Genomic DNA, 20723 nt, shown 5'->3' with positions numbered 1-20723 from the left:
ATTCCCCATAAAGACAATCACCACCAGTGTCTTTTTTGTGTAGGTGTTTCCCCTGACATTGCTCTTTCTGTCAAGTGTTTGTCATGTACCTCCAGAAGAAAAAAGTTCAGAAGAGAATGGAAGCAAGAGCCCCTTAGCCAGGAGGGTAACAAAAGACAGGTGCAAGAGCCATCACAGAGGAGAGAGGGACTAAATACTGCAACAGTGAAGAGAAGGACATCTGCTGTTATGGCAGGATTTTACACAACTGTACCATGTCCTTCCTTATCACTGTTTCAGTATCCCTCACTGAAGCGAAGAGTACAAGAGCTAAGTAGAAACTTGGGAGAATGAAGGCACAGAAGAGCCCTCTACAAATCCATGCAGAACAGCCCTGGTAAAATCTGCCCTGGCTTTGGAAACAACCTCCAACTTGTAATGCTTAGTAAAGTATGAGCAGGGAACCAAGTAGCAGCTTCAGCGATGGAATTGGTGACCAAACTCCTTGAAAAAAGGCACCAGAGGGGTAAACCACCCTAGTAGAATGTGCTGTTAGATATGAAGAAAGTCCTTTTCCAAGAAAGGAATAACAAAAGGAAATGGCCGTAGAGATGTAGGAGGAGATGGTTTGAACGGCAAAGACGTTTTGAGTGTCTACATCCATACGTCACCTTTATACCTTACTCAGGGTGAATAAATGTGATGTATGGTGCCTTTAAAATCCTAAGCCTTTGGTACACTGGCTGGATGTTGGGCTTTCCTTGGCAAGAGATCCATTCAGTGAAGAGAAGGACATCTACTGTCATGGTAGGATTTTACACAACTGTACTTTATTTGTGCATAATCTGAAGTAGGTTATTGGATGTGTATTGAAGCTTTCAATTAAATGCACACATTCCTGTGAAATATAAATGTGAAGTTGTTAAATCTCACCGTTTATTCTCACTGATGGGTTCATCGGCTCCGACACGGCCATTAGCAAAGCTCAAGGTTTACCAGTAGCTTGAGACCAAGCCCCTTATCCCATGATGCACTGCTGGAATTACCTCAGATCTAGTTTGCTGCAGCACAGATCTCGGTACTACAGATTGCTCGGACCAATTTTATTGGAAAGATTCTTGTATTCGCAAGTTTTAAAAACTTTTACTTGACTTTCATTCTTGTTATGATAGTTTATATATATTTAGATAAGTGCCCTGTCTTAGCTTTGTTTTTTCCATAGAAGTGTTTCTAGTTAGCAGTTAGCCTAGTAGTGCTGGCCTTGTATTTAACAAAATTCTTAGTCAATAGTTATTTCAATAGCTAATAGTTGATTAGAGTGTGTCTTCTGTTTAAATTTAGGATGCCTGAAGAGAAAGAGAAGCAACATCCTAAATCTGGCTTCAAAAAATGTCCGGATTGTGGACAAAAAGTGTCAGTCACTGACGGGCACGTTCAGTGTGTCTATTGTCTGGGGGCATTACACCTCCAAGACTCTTGTAGCATCGGTCACTCCTTGTCTTCCAGGGTACTTTTAGAGAGGAGGAGGAAATTGGTGGATAGGGGCTTACTTCAGCACCCCTTTTCGGAAGCACTGGGTGATCAGGATGGTGCTAGCAAATCCTCTAAGTCATCCAGATTTTCAGGTGACTCCAAGTTATCTTAAAAGGCTAAAAGAAATGGAGGGTGTAGGGTCATCGGTTCCACTGCCTTCGGAACAGAGTGTCCCTTCCGTTCGGAGCCAGCTCACAGCTTTGGAGCTGGTTTCTGAGATTCCCTCATCTCCTCTGCTTCAATCGGCACCCTCGGTGCACTTCCCGAAGTCTTCTGTCAGCCTCTCAGATCTGGATATGGACCGTTTGGTGCAGAAGTGTTTACGGGCACCAGGCCTTGCCAAATTGTTGTCGGCTCCGACGCCTCCGTCAGAACCGAAGACCATTACCTCGGACTTGACTGCTCCTCCTCCGAGCCGTACCCGACTTTCAGAGTCAGAGGAGACCGACCTGATGGTTGTTGAGCCTGTGGAGCCAAGACCTGCTCCAGTGTTATAGGTTCCATCTACTCGGATGTGCTCGGCGCCGACCGGGGACTCTAGGAGCCGACACTCTCCTGTTGGGTCTGGAGAGGATAGTCGTACCGATTTGTTGGTGCCGACTCTTCCTCTCGGGGCTTCGGCTCGGATGAACTCGCCTCCTACCTCGGGCTCGGAGACCATGGCCTCGGTGTGGGAGGATTGGACGGTCCCTCCGGATCCGTCTACCCCTTCTCGTCGATGTCATGGTGCGTTCAATGCCATGAGGAGAGTCCTGTCTCCAAAGACATCATCAGGTCTGGCTTCCTCCTCCCCTCAAGCACCTGTGTGCTCCTGCTTCTACCAGTCAATCCAAGCATAGAGACCCTGAGCCTCAAGTAGCCCCACAGGGCACCCCCTGCTCTTCTGAAACCTCCCTAGAAGCCCCCACTGAGTACCCAGGAAGAGACTGCGCAAGTGGAGGCACTTGGACTCCCCACAGGAGTCTTTGACATCTGACACTGACTTGGATGAGTCAGAAGGGTCCCCTCGATCCCCCTCTGAGGTTATCTCCTTTGTGGAGGTATTAGAGCTCCTTAATCAGAGGGGTGGTTAGCAGTCCAAAAGCCTTAGTGAGGACGAGTCAGTATGTTTGAAGGCTTTCGGGTCTCAACCTTCCACCTCTTGGGTGTCTCCGCCGTATGATGAGCTCATGGAGCTGAAGTCTTGTAAGGCGTGGGAGTCTCCGGAGGCCATGGAACCTGTCACTCAGAAGCCAAATAAGTTCATCTCTGCCCCCGTGGACAAAGCTTTTTTGACTAAGGGAGTGCCTGTTGATGCCATGGTGGTGGCGGCAGCCACCAAAAAGGAAACGGCTGAGACGTCCTCTTCTATCCATCCTCCTAACAGAGATTCCAGGATCATGAATATATATGGGAAATGCATGTTTAGTTCAGCGACTTTTTCCCTTCGATCACTGAACTACTTAACCCATTTTACCAGACTACAAAGAGATCTCCTGAAGGAGCTAGGAGATACTATCCCCAGGGTATGGTAGCTGCAGGGGTTGCCGACAAAGTTGCCACCCAGCTCGCTACCCTAAACTCGATTGTGAACTCGTCCATGCGTCTCATATGTTACGCAGCTGATGGTTTGAGTAGGGCCGCAAGTTCAGGCATTGCTCTGCGTAGACAAGCCTGGATGCATCTCTGTTCCTTTGTGGAGCCTTTCAACTCTTCCTTTATCAACACCCCATTTGATGGCTCATCCCTGTTTGGGCTCAAGGTAAAGGAAACTCTAACCAGGTATGAGCAGGAAGGAAAGACTCTATCTGCCGTTGGAGTCCATTTTTCTATCCCTACTCGGCCCTATCCCAAGGCCCCTAAGGGCGGAAGGATGTGGTTCCAAAAAGCCCAGGGAGTGTTTCAGGACACACGTGGCGAAACTCCCTCTAGAGGCAGAGGAGGGGGTTGTAATGGAAGATGCCACCCGTGCAGCAGGCGTGTCCACAACAGCAGGCTGACAGAGGTCAGTTCTCTGGTCAGCCCTACCAGCACTCCTGAAAGGAGATCCGGCTGTCCGGCTCTGGAGGCAGTCGGGGGTCGCTTATCTTTGTACCCAGAAGCCTGGCTAAGCATAACATCCAATAATACCTGGGTACAAAGCATAATTTCCAGAGGGTATTTCATACCGTTTTTTTCCCCTCCCACTCCTGTCAACAGAATCCCGGATTTTCCACCCAGTCTCAGGGGACAAGCAACTATAGAGGTCCGCAGGTTGCTAGAAAAAAGTCATCCAGCCAGTCCCAGCAGACAAAGCAGGATTCGGAACTTACTCAAGATTCTTTTTGGTTCCAAAGAAAACAAGGGACTGGAGATCTATCTTGGACCTCAGCAGACTCAACCAATTTGTAAAAAAAGAGAAGTTCCGAATGGTCACGCTTCAGGCCATTCTTCCCTTTTTAGGGAAAGGCGATTGGATGTGCTCAATCGATCTCAAGGATGTGTACTACCACATAAAGATGGACAGACACTCCAGAGGATCACCTGCGTTTCTGGCTGGGAGCCATTCACTACCAGTTTTGAGTCCTGCCCTTTGGTCTCACTACAGCCCCCAGAGTGTTCACCAAATGCATGACAGTGGTCATGGCTCACCTGAGGCGTCTAGGATTCCAGGTGTTTCCATACCTAGACGATTGGCTCCTTACCGCCACCACCAGGCATCAATTGATTCAGGCAACAGAATCTACTCTGACACTCTGCAACCACTTAGACATTACAGTCAACTTCGAAAAGTCTGCCTTGTCACCATCGCAGCATACCATCTTTATAGGAGCAGAGTTAAATACCTCAACCACCACTCTACGTCTTCCAGTCGAAAGGGTCTCACTTCATCACCAACTCGTCATCTCATTGGTGTCAAAGAACAAAGCTACAGCCGCAGAGGTCTTGAAGGTACTAGGTTTGATGGCAGCAGCAATTCTAGCCATTCCACTCGCAAGGATGCATATGCAAATTCTTCAATGGCTTCTGTTCGCTCAATGGTCTTACCAGAAATTGCCAATGAACCATACGATTCTCATCACAAACTCTTGCAAGAGGGGCCTTCATTGGTGGTTAACATCTCTTCATGTTACAATAGGACAACCCTTTGTGCCCCCCCCCCATAGCCACTGTGACCACGGACGCTTCCCTGATAGGGTGGGGGTGGGGGGGCATTTTCAGGGAAAGACTGCCCAAGGCACATGGACAGATCAAGAGTCACATCTGCATATCAATGTTCTGGAGTTGAGAGCGGTACGTCTGGCGTTGCAGTACTTTCAGGACTCTCTTCCTCTAGGGACAATTGCAATTCAGACAGACATGTCAGTGGTCTGGTACTTGAACAAACAGGGCGGAACCAAGTCTTACCCCCTTTGTCGAGAAGCCCTCAGGGTATGGCAATGGGTTGTGTCATCCCAGCGTTTTCTGTTAGCAACGCACATCCCAGGCAAATCCAACGTGATAGCTGACAAGCTGAGCAGGGCAATCTTGTTGCCTCATGAGTGGTCTTTCAACCAACACGTTGCGGACATGATTTTCCTCAGATGGGGCCAGCCTTGCTGCGACCTCTTTGCCAGTCACATCAATACCAAATGCAGAAGCTTTTTTGCCCTTATACCACCTCCGGGACATCCCCCGAGAGACGCACTCATACACGATTGGCCTCCGGGTCTCCTATATGCATTCCCTCCAATTCCATTGATACCCAGGATTGTACAGAAAGCAAAGTTGCTGGGAAGGACTGTTATCCTTATAGCCCCTCCACTGGCATCGACAGATTTGGTTCCCTTTTCTTCATCATCTGCTGGAGGATCCAGGGATCCTGGACCCAGTTCCAGACCTCCTAACACACTCATCAGGGGACCTCCATCCTTCACTGCAGTCTCTAAAACTGACTGCTTGGCTGATCCACTTCCCCAAATAGCCAGGCTTCATTCCATCTCAGATGACACAAGACAAATTCTATTGTCTTCTTATAAGCCATCCGCCAGAAAACTATATCGCAGTAAGTGGAAAAGGTTCTCCATCTGGGCCAGCATACAAAAACTGACCATTTCCGAGCTCCTTTGTCGTCCATTCTAGAGTTTTTGACAATGATTTTTAAGGAAGGAGCAGCAGCTGCCACTGTTCGGGTTCAGTTAGCTGCCATATCTATTTCCACCTTGGATTGGATGGGTTAAATATTATGGCCCATAAATCATCTAAGGTTTTTCTCAAAGGTGTTTTTTACATGAGGCCTCCTGTCAAAACCCCTTATTCTCCTTGGAATTTGAATTTTATGCTATCTCAAATAATTCTTCCCCCCTTCGAACCTGCATCATCTTGTGATCTCAAATTCCTTTCCTGGAAAACTATTTTTCTAGTGGCCATTACTTCTGCCCGCAGAGTGTCAGAAATTCAAGCTTTGTCAATCAGATCACCTTATATGATTTTTCATACTGATAGAGTATCTCTCAGAACAAACCCATCCTTTTTGCCTAAAGTCTGTTCAGAATCTAATATCAATCAGGTTATTGAATTGCCAGTCTTCTTCCCCAACCATTCCAACAAATTAGAATACATGCTGCACAAACTTGACGTGCACAGACAGCTTAGATTCTATCGCAATAGAACCAAGGATATTAGGAAATCAGATCAACTTTTTGTATTCTTTTTGGAGGCCAGAAAAGGTAGACCAGTGGCTAAAACAACCCTTTCAAAATGGTTATCGGATTGTATCTCATTTGTTCATACAGCTGCTAACATACCTTTACCACACAAAGTAAAGGCTCATTCAACCAGAGTCATTTCTACGTCTTCTGCCTTTCAATCTAAATTGCCCCTTGATCACATTTGTGCTGCAGCCACTTGGTCTAAGCCTCATACTTTTATCACTCATTACAAAGTGGATAAGGCCTCCAGGGACAGGTCTTCTTTTGGTTCTACGGTCCTGAAAAATGTACTCCCGTGAGCCACCCAGGATTGCGGGTGCTAGGGATGCTACCCATCAGTGAGAATAAACGGCAAGATTTAACTTCACATAAAGAAGTGATGTACATATATACATGCAGCAAACAAGATTTAAGGTAATTCCAGCAGTGCATCATGGGATAAGGGGCTTTGTCACGAGCTACTGGTAAACCTTGAGCTTTGCTAACGGCCGTGTCGGAGGCGAGGATCGGCTCCGAATCCATCAGTGAGAATAAAGTCGAGATAAACAACTCACATGGAACATTATGGTGAGTACATAACTTCTTTTTTCCATCTAGTATAGCCATTTGTTGTGTCTCTGGTGGAATAATATGTAAATTCTCTGAGTTCTTACTATTTAATTCACGTCTTGAATACTAGATATTTTCATAAATTTCTGCAGAAATTTACACTGTTTTGTTATAGTTGCCTTTTAGGTCCCCCAGATACATACTTGGTGTTACAAATCAAGTTCCAGTCCCCACCTACAAGTAATATTCCCTGCTGAAAGGTAATATTTTCTCCCAGATTTTTTTAAGCTCCATAATAGCAGTTTTAGGTGGAATATAAATACATGCCAGTGTAATCCTCCTCCCTTGCCTTAGGTTCTCCAGATAATCCTTAATGTTGCAAATCAAGTTCCCGTCCCCACCTACAAGTAATATCCCTTGCTGAAAGCTAATATTTTCTCCCAGAATTTTTTTAAGCTCCATAATACCAGTTTTAGGTGGAATATAAGTACATGCCAGCATAATCCTCTTCCCTTGCCTTAAGCCCCTTACTACCACAAATCTATAATTATCTTTTTTCCCTCTTCTGTCACTATTGGAGCTTATGAAGCAGTTATTATAAGTACTCACCATTTTCTTTGTCCCTGATATTCTGCTGAATGTCCATTCCGAAATCCTTTCTTTATCAACTTTACATGCTCACTTCTTTCCAACTGTGTCTTTTGTAGCTTTGCTATTTGTACTCTGCATTTCTTAATATAATTCTGTACTTTTAACTTTTTGTATGCGTCTGTAAGGACATTCATTTTCCAAAATAATGTGGCTTTTCTAGTCATTATAAGAAGTTGTTATACTGACCTATTATATACGTCAGCTTTTTTAAAATGTGTCTTTCCAGTTTTTGTGTTACATGCACCCACTGTTTGACAGGTTGATCATCTCCATTTGAACCTGTCACATTTTATAAGACTTTTTGTTTTAAGAAAAACCTCAAAACACATACCTCCAGAACACCCCTTTATGCTATTATCTTAAAACAGACATACAAACTATGTACATTTTCAAAAAACAAAATGTAACCCTCTTGATAGGAACAATTGCCTCAAATTGACAACTGCGCATACAGGCATTTCTTAATCTAAAATTAAGGTTATCCATTGCTTAAGTGCATGTTATTGTGCTTCTTACATGAATTGCTGTTTGTTCTAGACTTGTCTTTATTCCCCTGCCAGGTGTGAGAAAACAGTGTGTATGCTTACAGAAAACATTAACTTTCAGTCTTAATAAAAAAGTGCACTGGCTATATCTAAATAAAATTAAATTATATACAGTTTTAGTAAATACATTAATGTATTTTGAGTACCAGGAAAACTGTTCTTATTCTTCTAATAATTGCAGAATTTATTTTTTTTTACTAAGCTGCTTACCCTTGTACCCGTTAATCCATTTCTCTCAACAGTGTCCAGAGTAGTCGATGTATTGCCTGGACCCATAGTCAGCTTATTTCCATGGAAACATAAGAACAGAATGTACAGCTGCCCCCAGCTGCAAATTTCTCAACTCACACTAAACATTTATTTGCTAAAGGAAGATTTTTCATTGTATTTACAGTGTTCTTTCATTTTTTATAATACACATGCTTACACAAGAAACTTGTATTAAGCCATGAACATTAATCCAGACATTCAACTATGCAAAAGTACGAGAACATCTCATCTCTACATATATTATCACTGCACTTTTAGACCCCATCCCAGCAAGATTACAGCACATTAACTTAAACATGCTTTTGTCCAGCCTTTCTTCTCTTTAATATAGCAATGCTTACATTTCTTAAAACTGATTTATTTTATCTTTATTTCATACAATTTTCACTGAAAGTGCTTTACTATATAACAGACAGCTTATATCATGAAATGTTTTATACAAATACTGTTAAGAACAAAAATTGTTTTGCTTCCAGTTACTCTTATTTTTTTTTCCTTTTAGTGACCTTCCAAACACTAAAGATATGAAGCAGGGTATATGCCTCTCAGTGCCACCCCAAGTTTAGCAAAGTGCGATTTTGCTCAGCCATTTTTCTTTTAAAGCCATTCTTCACAAATTTTATTGATGCTTTACAGTCTCATATTTATTCAATTATTTCAGTGTTGCTCTTTGTCTTCATTTTCACTTCCATCTTCCAACTCCAGACTCAGGTTCAAGTCCAGTGTACTCCTGATTCTTTAGTCAACTTCTGTGCTTTTTTTGTCTCTCTCAAGCATCTTACTTTGAAACATTGTAAAAGGTTTCACTGGCAGTGTCTCAATGCTCTTGGCTGCTTCCTCATGGCCAGATTTGGAGCATGCACAATATGTATGTGCCTGTAAATTAGCAAATCCTGCTTTGGAATAACAGTTCAGTTTCTTATTTCTGCTTTCATAAAATTTATCTCAGGTGCTCTGAACTCTAACACTACAATTTTTGGAAAGAGCTCTTCTTGAGCAGTCTCATACTCAGCCAGCCTTGTCTTCATTTCGACCTCTGATTTTTGCAGTTTTGTTAATTCATCTGAATAGCTGTTTAATGCTTCTTTCATTTTTCCATACTTTTGTTATTTGAGTTGATGTACTCCTTCAGTGTTTGATTTATTTTAATCGGCTCTGATAACATATGATTTATTTTTTCCTTGAAATTACTGGACGCCATCTCTTGTAGCATAGCTGAAGCTTAAACTGCTTTTTGCTGAATGCTGCAAGATTTTTCCCAGTGTTTTTTCTTCACCTTTTTTAGTTGATTTTCTTTGAGGCTCTCTAAGTTTCTTATTTGCTGGCATCTAGATACTGTACTTTGTAGCCAGTTGCTGAATTTTACTAAAAATATCAGAGGTGCTAGCCCTTGTCTCCCAGAATTTTACTAAAACTGTCAGAATTGCTAGCTCTTGTCTCCCAGTTTCTTTTTTTTCACACTGGCTGAACTGCAGTTATGCTGTTGATCAGTGTGTAGCCATCTTGTAAGTCCCATATTTATTGTCATCTTGATGTTTTTATTGCTACTACTTTTTTCTTTCTGAGGTTGTTATCTTTGGGTAGAGCACAACAACAGTGAAACATGGACCATGAGTGAATTTCAGCAGTGGGTCAGTAAAAGTGTTACTGTTTTGCATTTTTGTTAAGCCACTAATATTTCGCAGTAATTCATTGATTCTTTTTTTCTTTTTTGTTTCATAGTATTTCTGTGCTGCTAGCTGTAAATGTTTGAAGACACTAGAAGAGTGAATGATGGTAAAATTGGTTTCTTATAACATCTGTTTCTTTTAACCAGATGATGTACCTTGGTTCAGGCTTGTGTTGTGTTGGTGCCTTAGCTGGTCTGTCAACACAAGGAACTGCCCGTCTTGGTAATGCTTTGGGCATGATTGGTGTTGCTGGAGGCATAGCTGCTACCCTTGGTGGTCTGAAGCCCTCTCCAGAATTGCTTACCCAGATGTCTGCTGCAATGGCTGTTGGTGGCAGCATTGGTAAGTTGATTTTTTTATCAGTTTTATGAATAATATTTTAAAATAGTTATTATTAGCATGACAAAATTAGAACTAGAGTGTTGCTATTTTTTCAAGGTTTGCTATATAGTATGTAGTCTAAACTGCCCCTAGGTATGTATGTAGTATATGTGTGTGGTGCAGAAGAAAGGCCTTGTGATCTAACTTCCTTACTAATCTATTAATGGTGGGGCTACCACCTGCACTGTCCTATCCCACATAGCTTCACAGATATCAGAAACATTTGAAAAGTGAACTGCATTGATTATTAACACTTAAAGGGGATGAAGTGTAATTTATATGAAATGTTCAAACCAAGAATTGAGAAAAAAAAATCAGGGAGGGAAATGCTCTTCAGTAAATGTGCTCTACTGGATGTCATTTTACTGGTTTTTGAATCTAGTAATACGTTTGCTTGGCATAATAAATATTTGACTGGATGAAGATGATTCATATTTGAACTACAGAGGGCTGCTTCACTTGTAAAGCACATTATGATCTGGGTTCTTAGAGTAATAGGTTCTTCCTAAGTTTACTGCAAAGGAAACCATCGAGAAGCTCAGCAGCATCAACCAGTGTTGGGAAATTGAGGGTCTGTCATTGATTTAGATTTTCCCCACATATCCCAGTTGAAGATTTGCAGTCTTCCACACAGTCACCCAGACTGATTTAAAAGTTACCAAGGCAGTACTGTGCTTAATATGTAAGGGTGGCCTACTCGAGAAATCGGGAATACACTATTTATATCTTAGTTCTGTACCCTGAGAATCTTTTTTTTTTTTTTTTCTGCAGTTTGCACTTGTTCCCTCTAGGTGACTGCCATGTGCTTATTACAGACAATCCAAGAAGGAAACTTTTGTATGTTCTTCATTAGATCACTTTTTGCAGGATTCATTACATCTGGAAATTCGCTCCCACGCCTCCTGTCCATCCATCCAGTCTTCAGGAGCTTAGGTTACTTCCCCCTTTGCAGTGTATGCCAGCTTGCAGACATGCAAAGCTGTGCTGGTGTAAGAGGGGTGTATGTCCCTGCTATCTTCAGAGCTTTCCTGCCAGATTTCATACATGCAGTTGCCTCCTTGTCATCATGCAATAACTTCATTTGTTCTCGACCATTATATCTTTGGAGCTCAGACATAGTTAAATACCCTGTTGGGAAAATTTCCTTTTCTTCTCAACTTGGTCTGTTGATTATTACCTTATTGCTTATGCTCTTAAAAAGGGGTGTGTTTGTGACTGTGGGAGACAGATACTCTAAAGAGGCTCTCACACCAGTTACATCTTTTGCATTGGAGCAGAATATAATGCCCAGGCCTTCAGTGTCTTAGTGTTTCACACTTAAGACTGATCATGGCATTCACATACATTAGGTCTTTACTTTGAAAATAAAATATTTTGTGGCTTTGACATGTTCTGCCATGTGCTTGGCAGGTCGAATTTCCTCCTCTTGTAACCCTTCATCTAAGAAGAAGTGGCTGCACAAACCTAGCAGAGATTTTGTTAGTCCTTCCTGCATTGGCTAGTCTGAAGTGATTGCCGCCAGTGAGGCATATTCACAACTCCCAATGCAGCTATCCACTGTCCCCTTAGCCCTTTCGCATCGCTACTTTGTGGTATGCTATTGTGAAGGACCAGAGCACATTTGAGCTGACTGGTGCCTTGCATGAAGTCTCCCTTGTCGTTTGACCTAAAGCTGGTAGGTTAGAGCCTTGTATTATTATCAGGGGGGGTAGGGTGAGTAGAAGGGGTCCACCAAGTTTTGGTATGTCAAGAAGTAAAGGGCTTCAGCATGAAGGCACACACATCTCCCCCTCCTACCCATCATCCAAGAAAAAAAGAAATAACCCAGTCAAGATGACTGGCTAAAATTGGCACAAGGCCTGCTTAAGGCCCTGCATACCCTTCATCCAGGTCAGGCTCCTGTGTCTCCCTCAGTCTCCTGTTAAAAAGAAAAGGGATCCATCAGCAGATGAGGAAGACGAGCCCCACAGGCCCCTGATCAGAAAGATTGACTGCCACTCACAAATGTCTTCCCCTTTTGGTTTTGAATCTGGTGTGGAAGATGCACTTTCATTAGACTCCTCTGAATGAAAGAATTCTTTAAATGAGAGTGTAGGGAAACTTTAGATACCCCAATAATTTATTATGAACTGTTACACATAGAGGACTTTTTGAAATGCCTTTGCACTTACCTCTCAAGCTTTAGATTCGCAACTCCTTGCCCCCAAGAAACTTGATGGATTTGTAGAGTGCAGGACAGTCACAGATACTCGTGTAAAAATCCTGTGGCAGATCTTGTTATAGTGTCACTAGACCCTGAGAAAGGGGCCAGGATTATTCCAGCTCCTGTCTTCCTTCCAAATGACAGTTGGCTTCAGGCCCCGGGATAGGTTTATTAAAAAGGTTTGTACCTCTGCCACTGTTGTTTAGGGCTGTAATTGTTAGACTTGCGTGACAAAGATTTCCTTCCTTATCACTGTTGCAGTATTATTCACTCTTGGTATATCCTGGTCGAGGCTAGCTGAATATTTGGCCAGCATATCAAAGCCTTTACACCTTCCAGACACCATACATCAGATGTTTGTCCTTCGTGCGAGGTGTAAGGTACCTTGTATGAGGTACAAGCTCATAATCCTCAGAACTTCTTTGCCCTCCAGTCCAAACACTACTTTTGAATTTGGTCTGTAGCCTGTTCACTGAGTTGGTTCAACTACTGAGCCTTCTTAAGATAAATGCCCCCATTGGAGTCTCTCCCTTCCATTTTTTCTTCCTTTTACTGTAGTTTACATGTCATCCAGGAAGGAAAAATGAGTGAGAAGGAAGAATCCCCATAAAGACAGACATGAGAAGTGCCTTTTTTGTTTGGGTTGCCACACATGACTGTATGCAGTGTGCAGTTTGTCCCAAAGACATTTCACAGTCATCTGTATTTTCTTTCCATTTATTTGTAGAACCAGCAGTTGACGCTTTTGGCCCAGGATACCATGGCCAAATCTGCTCACCCTGACGTTCAGCCACCACTTAAGAAGAAAGCCAAGAAGGTGCATACTGACCCTGCTGCTGTCAAGCCTTCATCAGACATATCCACTGGGTATGATGAAAAACCCGAGGGCCATCTGATGCCAATGTCCGCTCCCTCTGCTGCAACCAAGTTGGAGGCTAGCATGGAGCTGTCTACCCACACTTCTTCTGAGACTGTGCCTATATCTGGTGCAGATGCGGTGTAGAGGGGGAACCACTGTTGATTATATTGGAGTGGCCTAGAAGGATTTCTGAAATACTTCAGTGAAGAGATGCCTGGTGCCCTCATTGAATCTAGGCAGGGGTTTGAACCTCCTAGCATTGTTAAAGCTGATGTTCCTTTAAAAAAGAAGCAGAAGACTAGGCAAGTGTCCCCTGTGGCTAAGGATCCCAACAAGAAATAGCAGGATTTTACACTGGGGCTTTTCACTGCTCTTATGGCTCTAAAGCCACCTTGAGGATTATCTGTTCCTGCTCATGTTCCCTGGTCTTCCACCCCTTCCAAACATCCTAGCGACTCTGATTCATCTGATGAAAAGTTAGACTGTGGTGAGGAATCATTGGCTTACTCTTCTCAGATCCACATTCCTCCTGCCCCTAGGGTCTGAAGAAGAGGATGCAGATTTTCTTGACTCCCTATGGAAAAACTGTCCTTTAGGTATGTGCAGGTTTATATGATGAAACATTTTAAGTGGGACTTTTCCCAGGTTTCTGGCATTCAAAAACGTTATGAACTCTTGCAGATAAATTCGCCTGGAGGCCTATTCTAGTCCTATCCCTTCTCAACACCTTTCTCAAGGTTCCCCCTTTAAGGATGTTGTATCATCAGACACACTTTCACTGTTGTTTCCTCAAACTTTTTGATATCCCTGGATTTGAAGGATGTTATCTTGACATTCCTGTTCACCATCTCTTTAGTTTATCTCTCTCTTCCTCTCATTATCAGTTCGATCCTTTGCCTTTTGGTCTTTCTGCAGCTCTGAGGATCTTTATTAAATTTACGGCCCTTATGGTGGCCTTCTACAGGCTTCAGAGAATTCAAATATTCCCTTACCTGGATGACCTTTTGATTCAAGCCCCCTTACAGCAGCTCCTCCTTCAGGATCTTCACTTCACTGTGCTTCTCTTACTCAGTGTGGGGTTCAGCCTCAATCTCAAAAAATGTGTTGACTCCTTCTCAGGATCAAGTGTTCCTGGGTTTCCGGATTCAGACTATTCCAGTGATAGCTTACCTCATGCCTGCCAAGGTCCTTTCTTTGACTGCTTATTTCCAGTTCTCTCTACCTCTGTTAGTCCTTCCTGCAAGGGAATTCCTTAGACCTCTGAGGTACATGGCTTTCATCATTCCTGTAGATGTTAAGTTGTCAATCTTGCCTTCATTCTTGCTTGATGGGTTCAGAGCCGATCCTCGGCTCCGACTCGGCACTTTGCTAAGCTCGAGAGTCACTTTTACCAGCTCGAGGCAGCCCCATATCCCATGATGCAAGGCGGTAAGTACCCAGATCTCGTTTGCCGCTTCGCTGATGAGGTCCTCCTTTTGCCAGCTCCTGGTAAGTGTTTTATATAAAACTATCTTAGCCCCCTTTTCACTTTAAACTTTATAGTTAACGTTTTTAGTTTATATTAAGCCCCTTTCTGACTAAAGTTTCCCTCACTTTTTAAATTTTTTAGTCAGGCCTTCTCCCCTCCCATCCCCCCCCCTTGTCAGGGTGTGTGTGTGTGTGTGTGTGTGAGAGGTTAGTTCTCAATATTTTTTTGGGGATAACTTGTTCTTTGGGACTGTGTTGTGTGTGTGTTTTCTGCAACTATGTCCAAAGAAAGGGTCTCAGGCTTTAAGAAGTGTGACTCGTGCTGTCAGAAGATGTCTCTGACAGACGGTCACACTTCTTGCTTATACTGCCTGGGACCTCTCCACCTGCAGGACTCCTGTGCGATTTGTCACTCCTTTAGCCAGAGAGTCCTGCAGGAGAGGAGAAATAAATTGATATTAAGGGGTCTTCTTAAATCGGAGGGCTCTCCGGCTAAGTCAGCTCCGAGCAAGACTTCTAAGTCTTCCAAGGCCCAGGCTTCTGTGTCTAAGCCTGCGGCCTCGGTTCCGACTCTTTCTGAGTCGAGATCGGCTCCGGCTGGAGCCGATCCTAGCTTGCATAAACCTTCGGCACCGATGGCTATCGGTGCCGATACTGGTTCAGTCACATCGGTGTCGGCTCCGACTGGCTCCGACCACCATGTGACTCAGGCTTCGGTGTCGGCGCCGACCGGCTCTGACACCCTTACCTTTATGTCTGTATCGGCTCTGGCCGGAGCCGATGCAGCGAGACCTTCTGTCGGTGCCGAAAAGTCCTCTGCTCCGAATGCATCTATGGTTTCGTCGGCTCCGATGGCTCCTTTGAGGAAGAGATCCAGGTCCCCTTCCTTGGAACCGATACTCTCGGCTCCGGCCTCACCTCTCCTTTCAGAACGGAGCCATCGGAGCCGATAATCTAGGTCATCCAGGCTTTCTGACCATGATTTAGAGAGGGTGGTCAGTAGATTATTGAAATCACAGGCACTGGCCCAGATGCTACATAGTCCGTCCCAACAGACGACTATTAGTCCACACCCTCTTGTAGTTCCTCCTTCGACTCTACCTCAGAGTTTGGAGCTGGAGTCTTTGGGAATAGTTTCTGCTATAGCTGAGGGGCAGATACCCCCCCCTTCTGCTCCCTCAGCATCTACTCATCTCCTCTTCGAAACCTTCCTTAGAGGGATTCGGTGGTCGGGCTTCCCTGGTCTCCTCCGAGGGGGTGAGTGGCATCGGACCCTTGTCCGACCCCACTCTTCCCCTTGGAGCCTCGGCCTTGATGAGCTCGGCTCCGACATCTGCCTCGGAGCCTTCCTTTTCGGTGGGCCCTGGAGTTCCTGCTTCTTCGGAACGGGTTCTCTCGGACCTCCCTGGGAGGGGGGCCTTCGAGGTGATGAAGAGTGTGCTGGCCACTGGACTCAGCCAGCAGTCTGTTCCCTTAGCTCCTCCCTCTACGTTGCCTGTCGATATCTCTGCCATCTCTCTTGCTCCCGGACCCAGAGATCCTCCGCCTCAGGTTTCCCCACTGGGAATAGCCCCCTCTTCGGAGGATTCTCTTGATCAGTCAGGGGATCCTCTGCGCAAGAGGATTTGTAAGAGGAAACATATAGACTCCCCTGAGTCTATCACTTCAGATACCGACTTAGATGAGTCGGAGGGATCCCCAAGATCCCCCTCTGAGGATGTCTCCTTTTCAGACATCCTAGAACTCCTAAAACAGAGGGGAAACTGGCCCTCCAATAATCCCTCTGAGGATGAGTCGGTATACCTAGAGGCGTTTGGATCTCGGCCCTCCACCTCCTGGGTGTCTCCGCCTTTCGACCCCCTTATGGAGGTTATTGCTCGAAAGGCTTGGGTTGCTCCTGATTCTGTACAGCCAGTTCCTAGGAGGCCGTCAAAATTTATTACTGCCCCTTCGGATAAGCTATTCCTTACGAAAGGCGTCCCTGCTGATGCCATGGTGGTGGCGGCTGCCACTAAGAAGGAACTTGCAGATCCTTCCGTACCTGTCCATCCTCCTAATAAGGACTCTAGGACCATGGATAGGTATGGTAAGCGGATGTTCTCTTCAGCGACCTTTGCTATGCGTTCGCTGAACTACTTATGTCACTTCACCAGACTCCAAAGGGACATCCTTAAGGAGCTAGGTGAAGTAGTACAGGATCCCACAGCTGCAGGGGCTCAACAAAAAATTGCTTCGCAGCTAGGAACCCTTAATTCTATTACTAACTCCTCCATGCGACTGATATCATATGCAGCAGATGGAGCGAGTAGGGCCGCAGGTACAGGTGTGGCTCTTAGACGCCAAGCCTGGATGCGACTCTGTAATTTTGCAGATCCCTTCAAGGCGTCCTTCACAAACTCTCCCTTTGATGGGTCAGCTTTGTTTGGCCCTCAAGTGAAGGATACATTGACCAGGTGTGAGCAGGACGGCAAGACTCTTTCTGCCGTAGGGGTCCGTTTTTCCACTCCTTCTAGACTTTACCCTAAAGGACAGAAGGGTGGCAAGATGTGGTTCCGCAAATCCCAAGGAGTCACGCCGGATACACGTGGTCAGTTTACCCCTAGAGGCAGAGGGGGTAACAATAACAGACACCGCTCTAGAGGCAGAGGGGGTCCACAAAACCAGGGAAGCAGAGAGCCTCTCTGACAAGCCCTTTCAGCATCCCTGAGATGTTGCCCGACTGTCCATCCTTGGAGGCAGTCGGGGGAAGACTATCGCTGTACCCAGAAGCCTGGCGTTCCCTCACTCAAGACAGATGGGTACAGTCGATCATATCCGAGGGTTACAAAATTCCTTTCGAGGAAAGTCCTTTCTCTCACTCAAATTCCCTTCCAGATGTACCACCCGGTCTAAGGGAAATTGCAGAGTTAGAAGTTTTAAAACTTCTACAGAAAAGAGCCATTCAGCCAGTTACAACAGACCATTCAGAGCCCGGAATCTACTCAAGATTCTTTTTGGTCCCCAAAAAGACGGGAGACTGGAGACCAATATTGGATCTCAGCAGACTCAACAAGTCTGTGAGAAAGACAAGATTTCGAATGGTCACACTTCAGTCTATTTTGCCCTTCCTAGAGAAGGACAACTGGATGTGCTCAATAGATCTTCAGGATGCGTACTATCACATAAAAATTCACAGACGCTCCAGAAGGTTTCTCCGCTCGGCTGGGGTCCAGTCATTTCCAATTCAGAGCCCTGCCCTTTGGTCTCACTACAGCCCCCAGAGTGTTCACCAAATGTATGGCAGTGGTCACGGCTCACCTGAGGCATCAAGGATTCCAGGTGTTTCCGTATCTCGACGACTGGCTCCTTTCAGCCACCACCAGGCATCAACTTCTTCAAGCCAGGGATTACACAATAAATCTTTGCACTCAATTGAGAATTTCGATCAACTACGAAAAATCCTCCTTATTGCCCTGCCAGTCTATTACTTTCATAAGCGCAAACTTAAACACTGTTCGGATGTCAGCAACCCTCACAGACCAAAGAATCTTAGATATACAAAGTCACGTGAGGATCATCCTAGCCAGCAAGAAAGTACAAGCCAGAATGGTTCTAAAGGTGTTGGGCCTCATGGCTGCGGCCATTACCCTTCTTCCCCTGGCCCGCTTCTATATGCGCCTGCTTCAGTGGATGTTGTTCACTCAATGGTCTTACCAACAACTTCCGATGTGTCACCAAATACTGGTGACACAAATTTGCAGGAATCATCTTTCATGGTGGATTACTTCTCCCCAGATTCACCAAGGCAGACCCTTTGTACCCCCAGCCCCGGTAGCCACCGTCACTACGGACGCCTCCCTGATCGGGTGGGGGGGGTCATTATCAGGGCAGGATGGTTCATGGGACGTGGCAGCCGTTCGAATACCACCTGCACATAAATGTCCTAGAGATGAGAGCAGTGCTTTTAACGTTGCAAGCCCTCAACGACTTTCTTCCCTTGGGAACAATTGCAGTTCACTCAGACAACATGTCTGTAGTATGGTATATCAACAAGCAGGGCGGAACCAAGTCCTACCCCTTGTGTCGAGAAGCTCTCAGACTTTGGCAATGGTCGATCTCCTCTCATCGGTTTCTGGTAGCAACGCATATCCCTGGGAAAACCAACATTTTAGCGGACAGATTGAGCAGAGCTATTCTCATGCCTCACGAGTGGTCTCTCAGACAATCTATAGTGGAGGAGATTTTTCTAGAATGGGGCCGCCCATGTTGCGATCTTTTTGCTACTCCCCAAAACAGCAAATGCCCAGACTTCTTCTCTCTCTTTCCACTGCCGGGCCATCCCCCCAGAGACGCTCTAACCCAGGATTGGCCCCAGGGACTTCTTTATGCCTTTCCTCCTTTTCCGCTGATTCCTCAAGTACTCCAGAAAGCCACCGTTTTGAGAGCCAAAATGATTCTCATTGCTCCCTATTGGCCTCGACAGATTTGGTTTCCGTTCCTCCATCATCACCTTTTGGTGCAGCCTTGGCATCTGGACCCAGTGCCAGACCTTCTGATTCACCAATCGGGTCAGCTGCACCGGTCTATCCCTTCTCTCAACCTCACAGCATGGTTGCTCCACTTCCTTCCTTAGCCAGGCTTCCTATGATCTCTAATCCTGTTAGAGACATCATAGTAGCTTCCCTAAAATCCTCTACTAGGAGGATTTATACTAGCAAATGGAAACATTTTTCTTGTTGGGCAAAGGCTAAAAATATTGATCCCTTTACTGCTCCAGTACAAGCGGTTTTGGAGTTCTTAGCGGAAATCTTTCACGCGGGCTCCTCTTCTTCCACGGTCAAAGTTCAGTTGGCTGCTATCTCGAACTTTCATGTCGGGTACGCAGATCACAACATTATTTCCCACAGGCTCTGTAGAGCCTTCTTAAAAGGAATTTTTCTCCTGAACCCTCCAATCAGGAGTCCTCCTCCTCAATGGGACCTAAATTTAGTGCTGACATCCTTGATACTTCCTCCCTTCGAGCCAGCTGTTTCATGTTCCCTGAAATTTCTTTCATGGAAAACTTTATTCCTGGTGGCTATCACATCGGCTAGGAGGGTGTCTGAACTCCATGCTCTCTCTGTTCGCCCCCCCTATTTAGTCTTCCACAAAGACAGAGTATCATTGAGAACTAATCCGACCTTTTTGCCTAAGGTCGCCTCTAAGAGTAATTTGAATCAGGCTATTGATCTTCCTGTATTTTTCCCAAACTACTCAAACAAATCGGAACAAAAGTTACATTATCTTGATGTTCACCGCCAACTCAGATATTATTTGGACAGAACAAAACAATTCAGGAAATCCGATCAGCTCTTTGTTTCTTATGCTGATAACAAAAAAGGCCTTCCGCCTCAAAAGTGACCTTATCTAGATGGCTTTCTTCTGTCATCTCTGAAATTTATCAGCTCAGGGGAAAACAGCTGTGCTCGAAACCTAAAGCACATTCAACCAGAAGCTTAGCCACTTCCACAGCTTTTCAAGCTAGACTTCCATTAGACACTATTTGTGCAGCAGCCACTTGGACCACTCCTCATACCTTTGTTTCTCATTACAAATTGGATTTGGCCTCCAGGGACAGAGCCAGTTTTGGCTCTACAGTTCTCCAGAGTCTGTTCCATTGAGCCACCCAGGATAGAGGTGCTAGGGACGCGGTCCCATCAAGCAAGAATGAAGGCGAGATTGACAACTTAACATTGAGAAGTTATGTACCTACCATAACGTTCCATGTTAGTTGTCTTCTCTCGCCTTCTTTCTTGCGACCCTCCCTCCTTCCCCCCGGCCTGGACAGACCTTTTCTCTCTACATGGAAGAATGCTTCTTAAGACCATATAGTACTGGTCCTCCAAAACCATCCTTCAGGCTTTTTCTCTCCTTCTTCTTCCTTTGGGAAGTTTTTTATGCTTGGTGTTATTGCCTATAGACAACAAACGAGATCTGGGTACTTACCGC

The 20723-nt window shown here is 44.9% G+C and overlaps 1 protein-coding gene across 2 annotated transcripts in view; it reads left to right on the top strand.

Annotated features, from left to right (window-relative positions):
- NNT (nicotinamide nucleotide transhydrogenase) overlaps positions 1–20723 on the top strand; it is a 1308245-nt gene that overhangs the window by 767996 nt on the left and 519526 nt on the right. For both annotated transcript variants that reach the window (XM_044076912.1, XM_044076918.1), the window contains exon 14: positions 9993–10188. In XM_044076912.1, coding sequence (XP_043932847.1) covers positions 9993–10188 — 196 coding nt within the window. The remainder of the gene's footprint in view (positions 1–9992; positions 10189–20723) is intronic.

The sequence above is a fragment of the Protopterus annectens genome, chromosome 1.part1, assembly GCF_019279795.1.
Source record: "Protopterus annectens isolate FY-2018-M chromosome 1.part1, PAN1.0, whole genome shotgun sequence".
Classification (NCBI taxonomy): domain Eukaryota; kingdom Metazoa; phylum Chordata; order Ceratodontiformes; family Protopteridae; genus Protopterus; species Protopterus annectens.
This window is presented reverse-complemented; position numbering and strand designations above follow the sequence as displayed.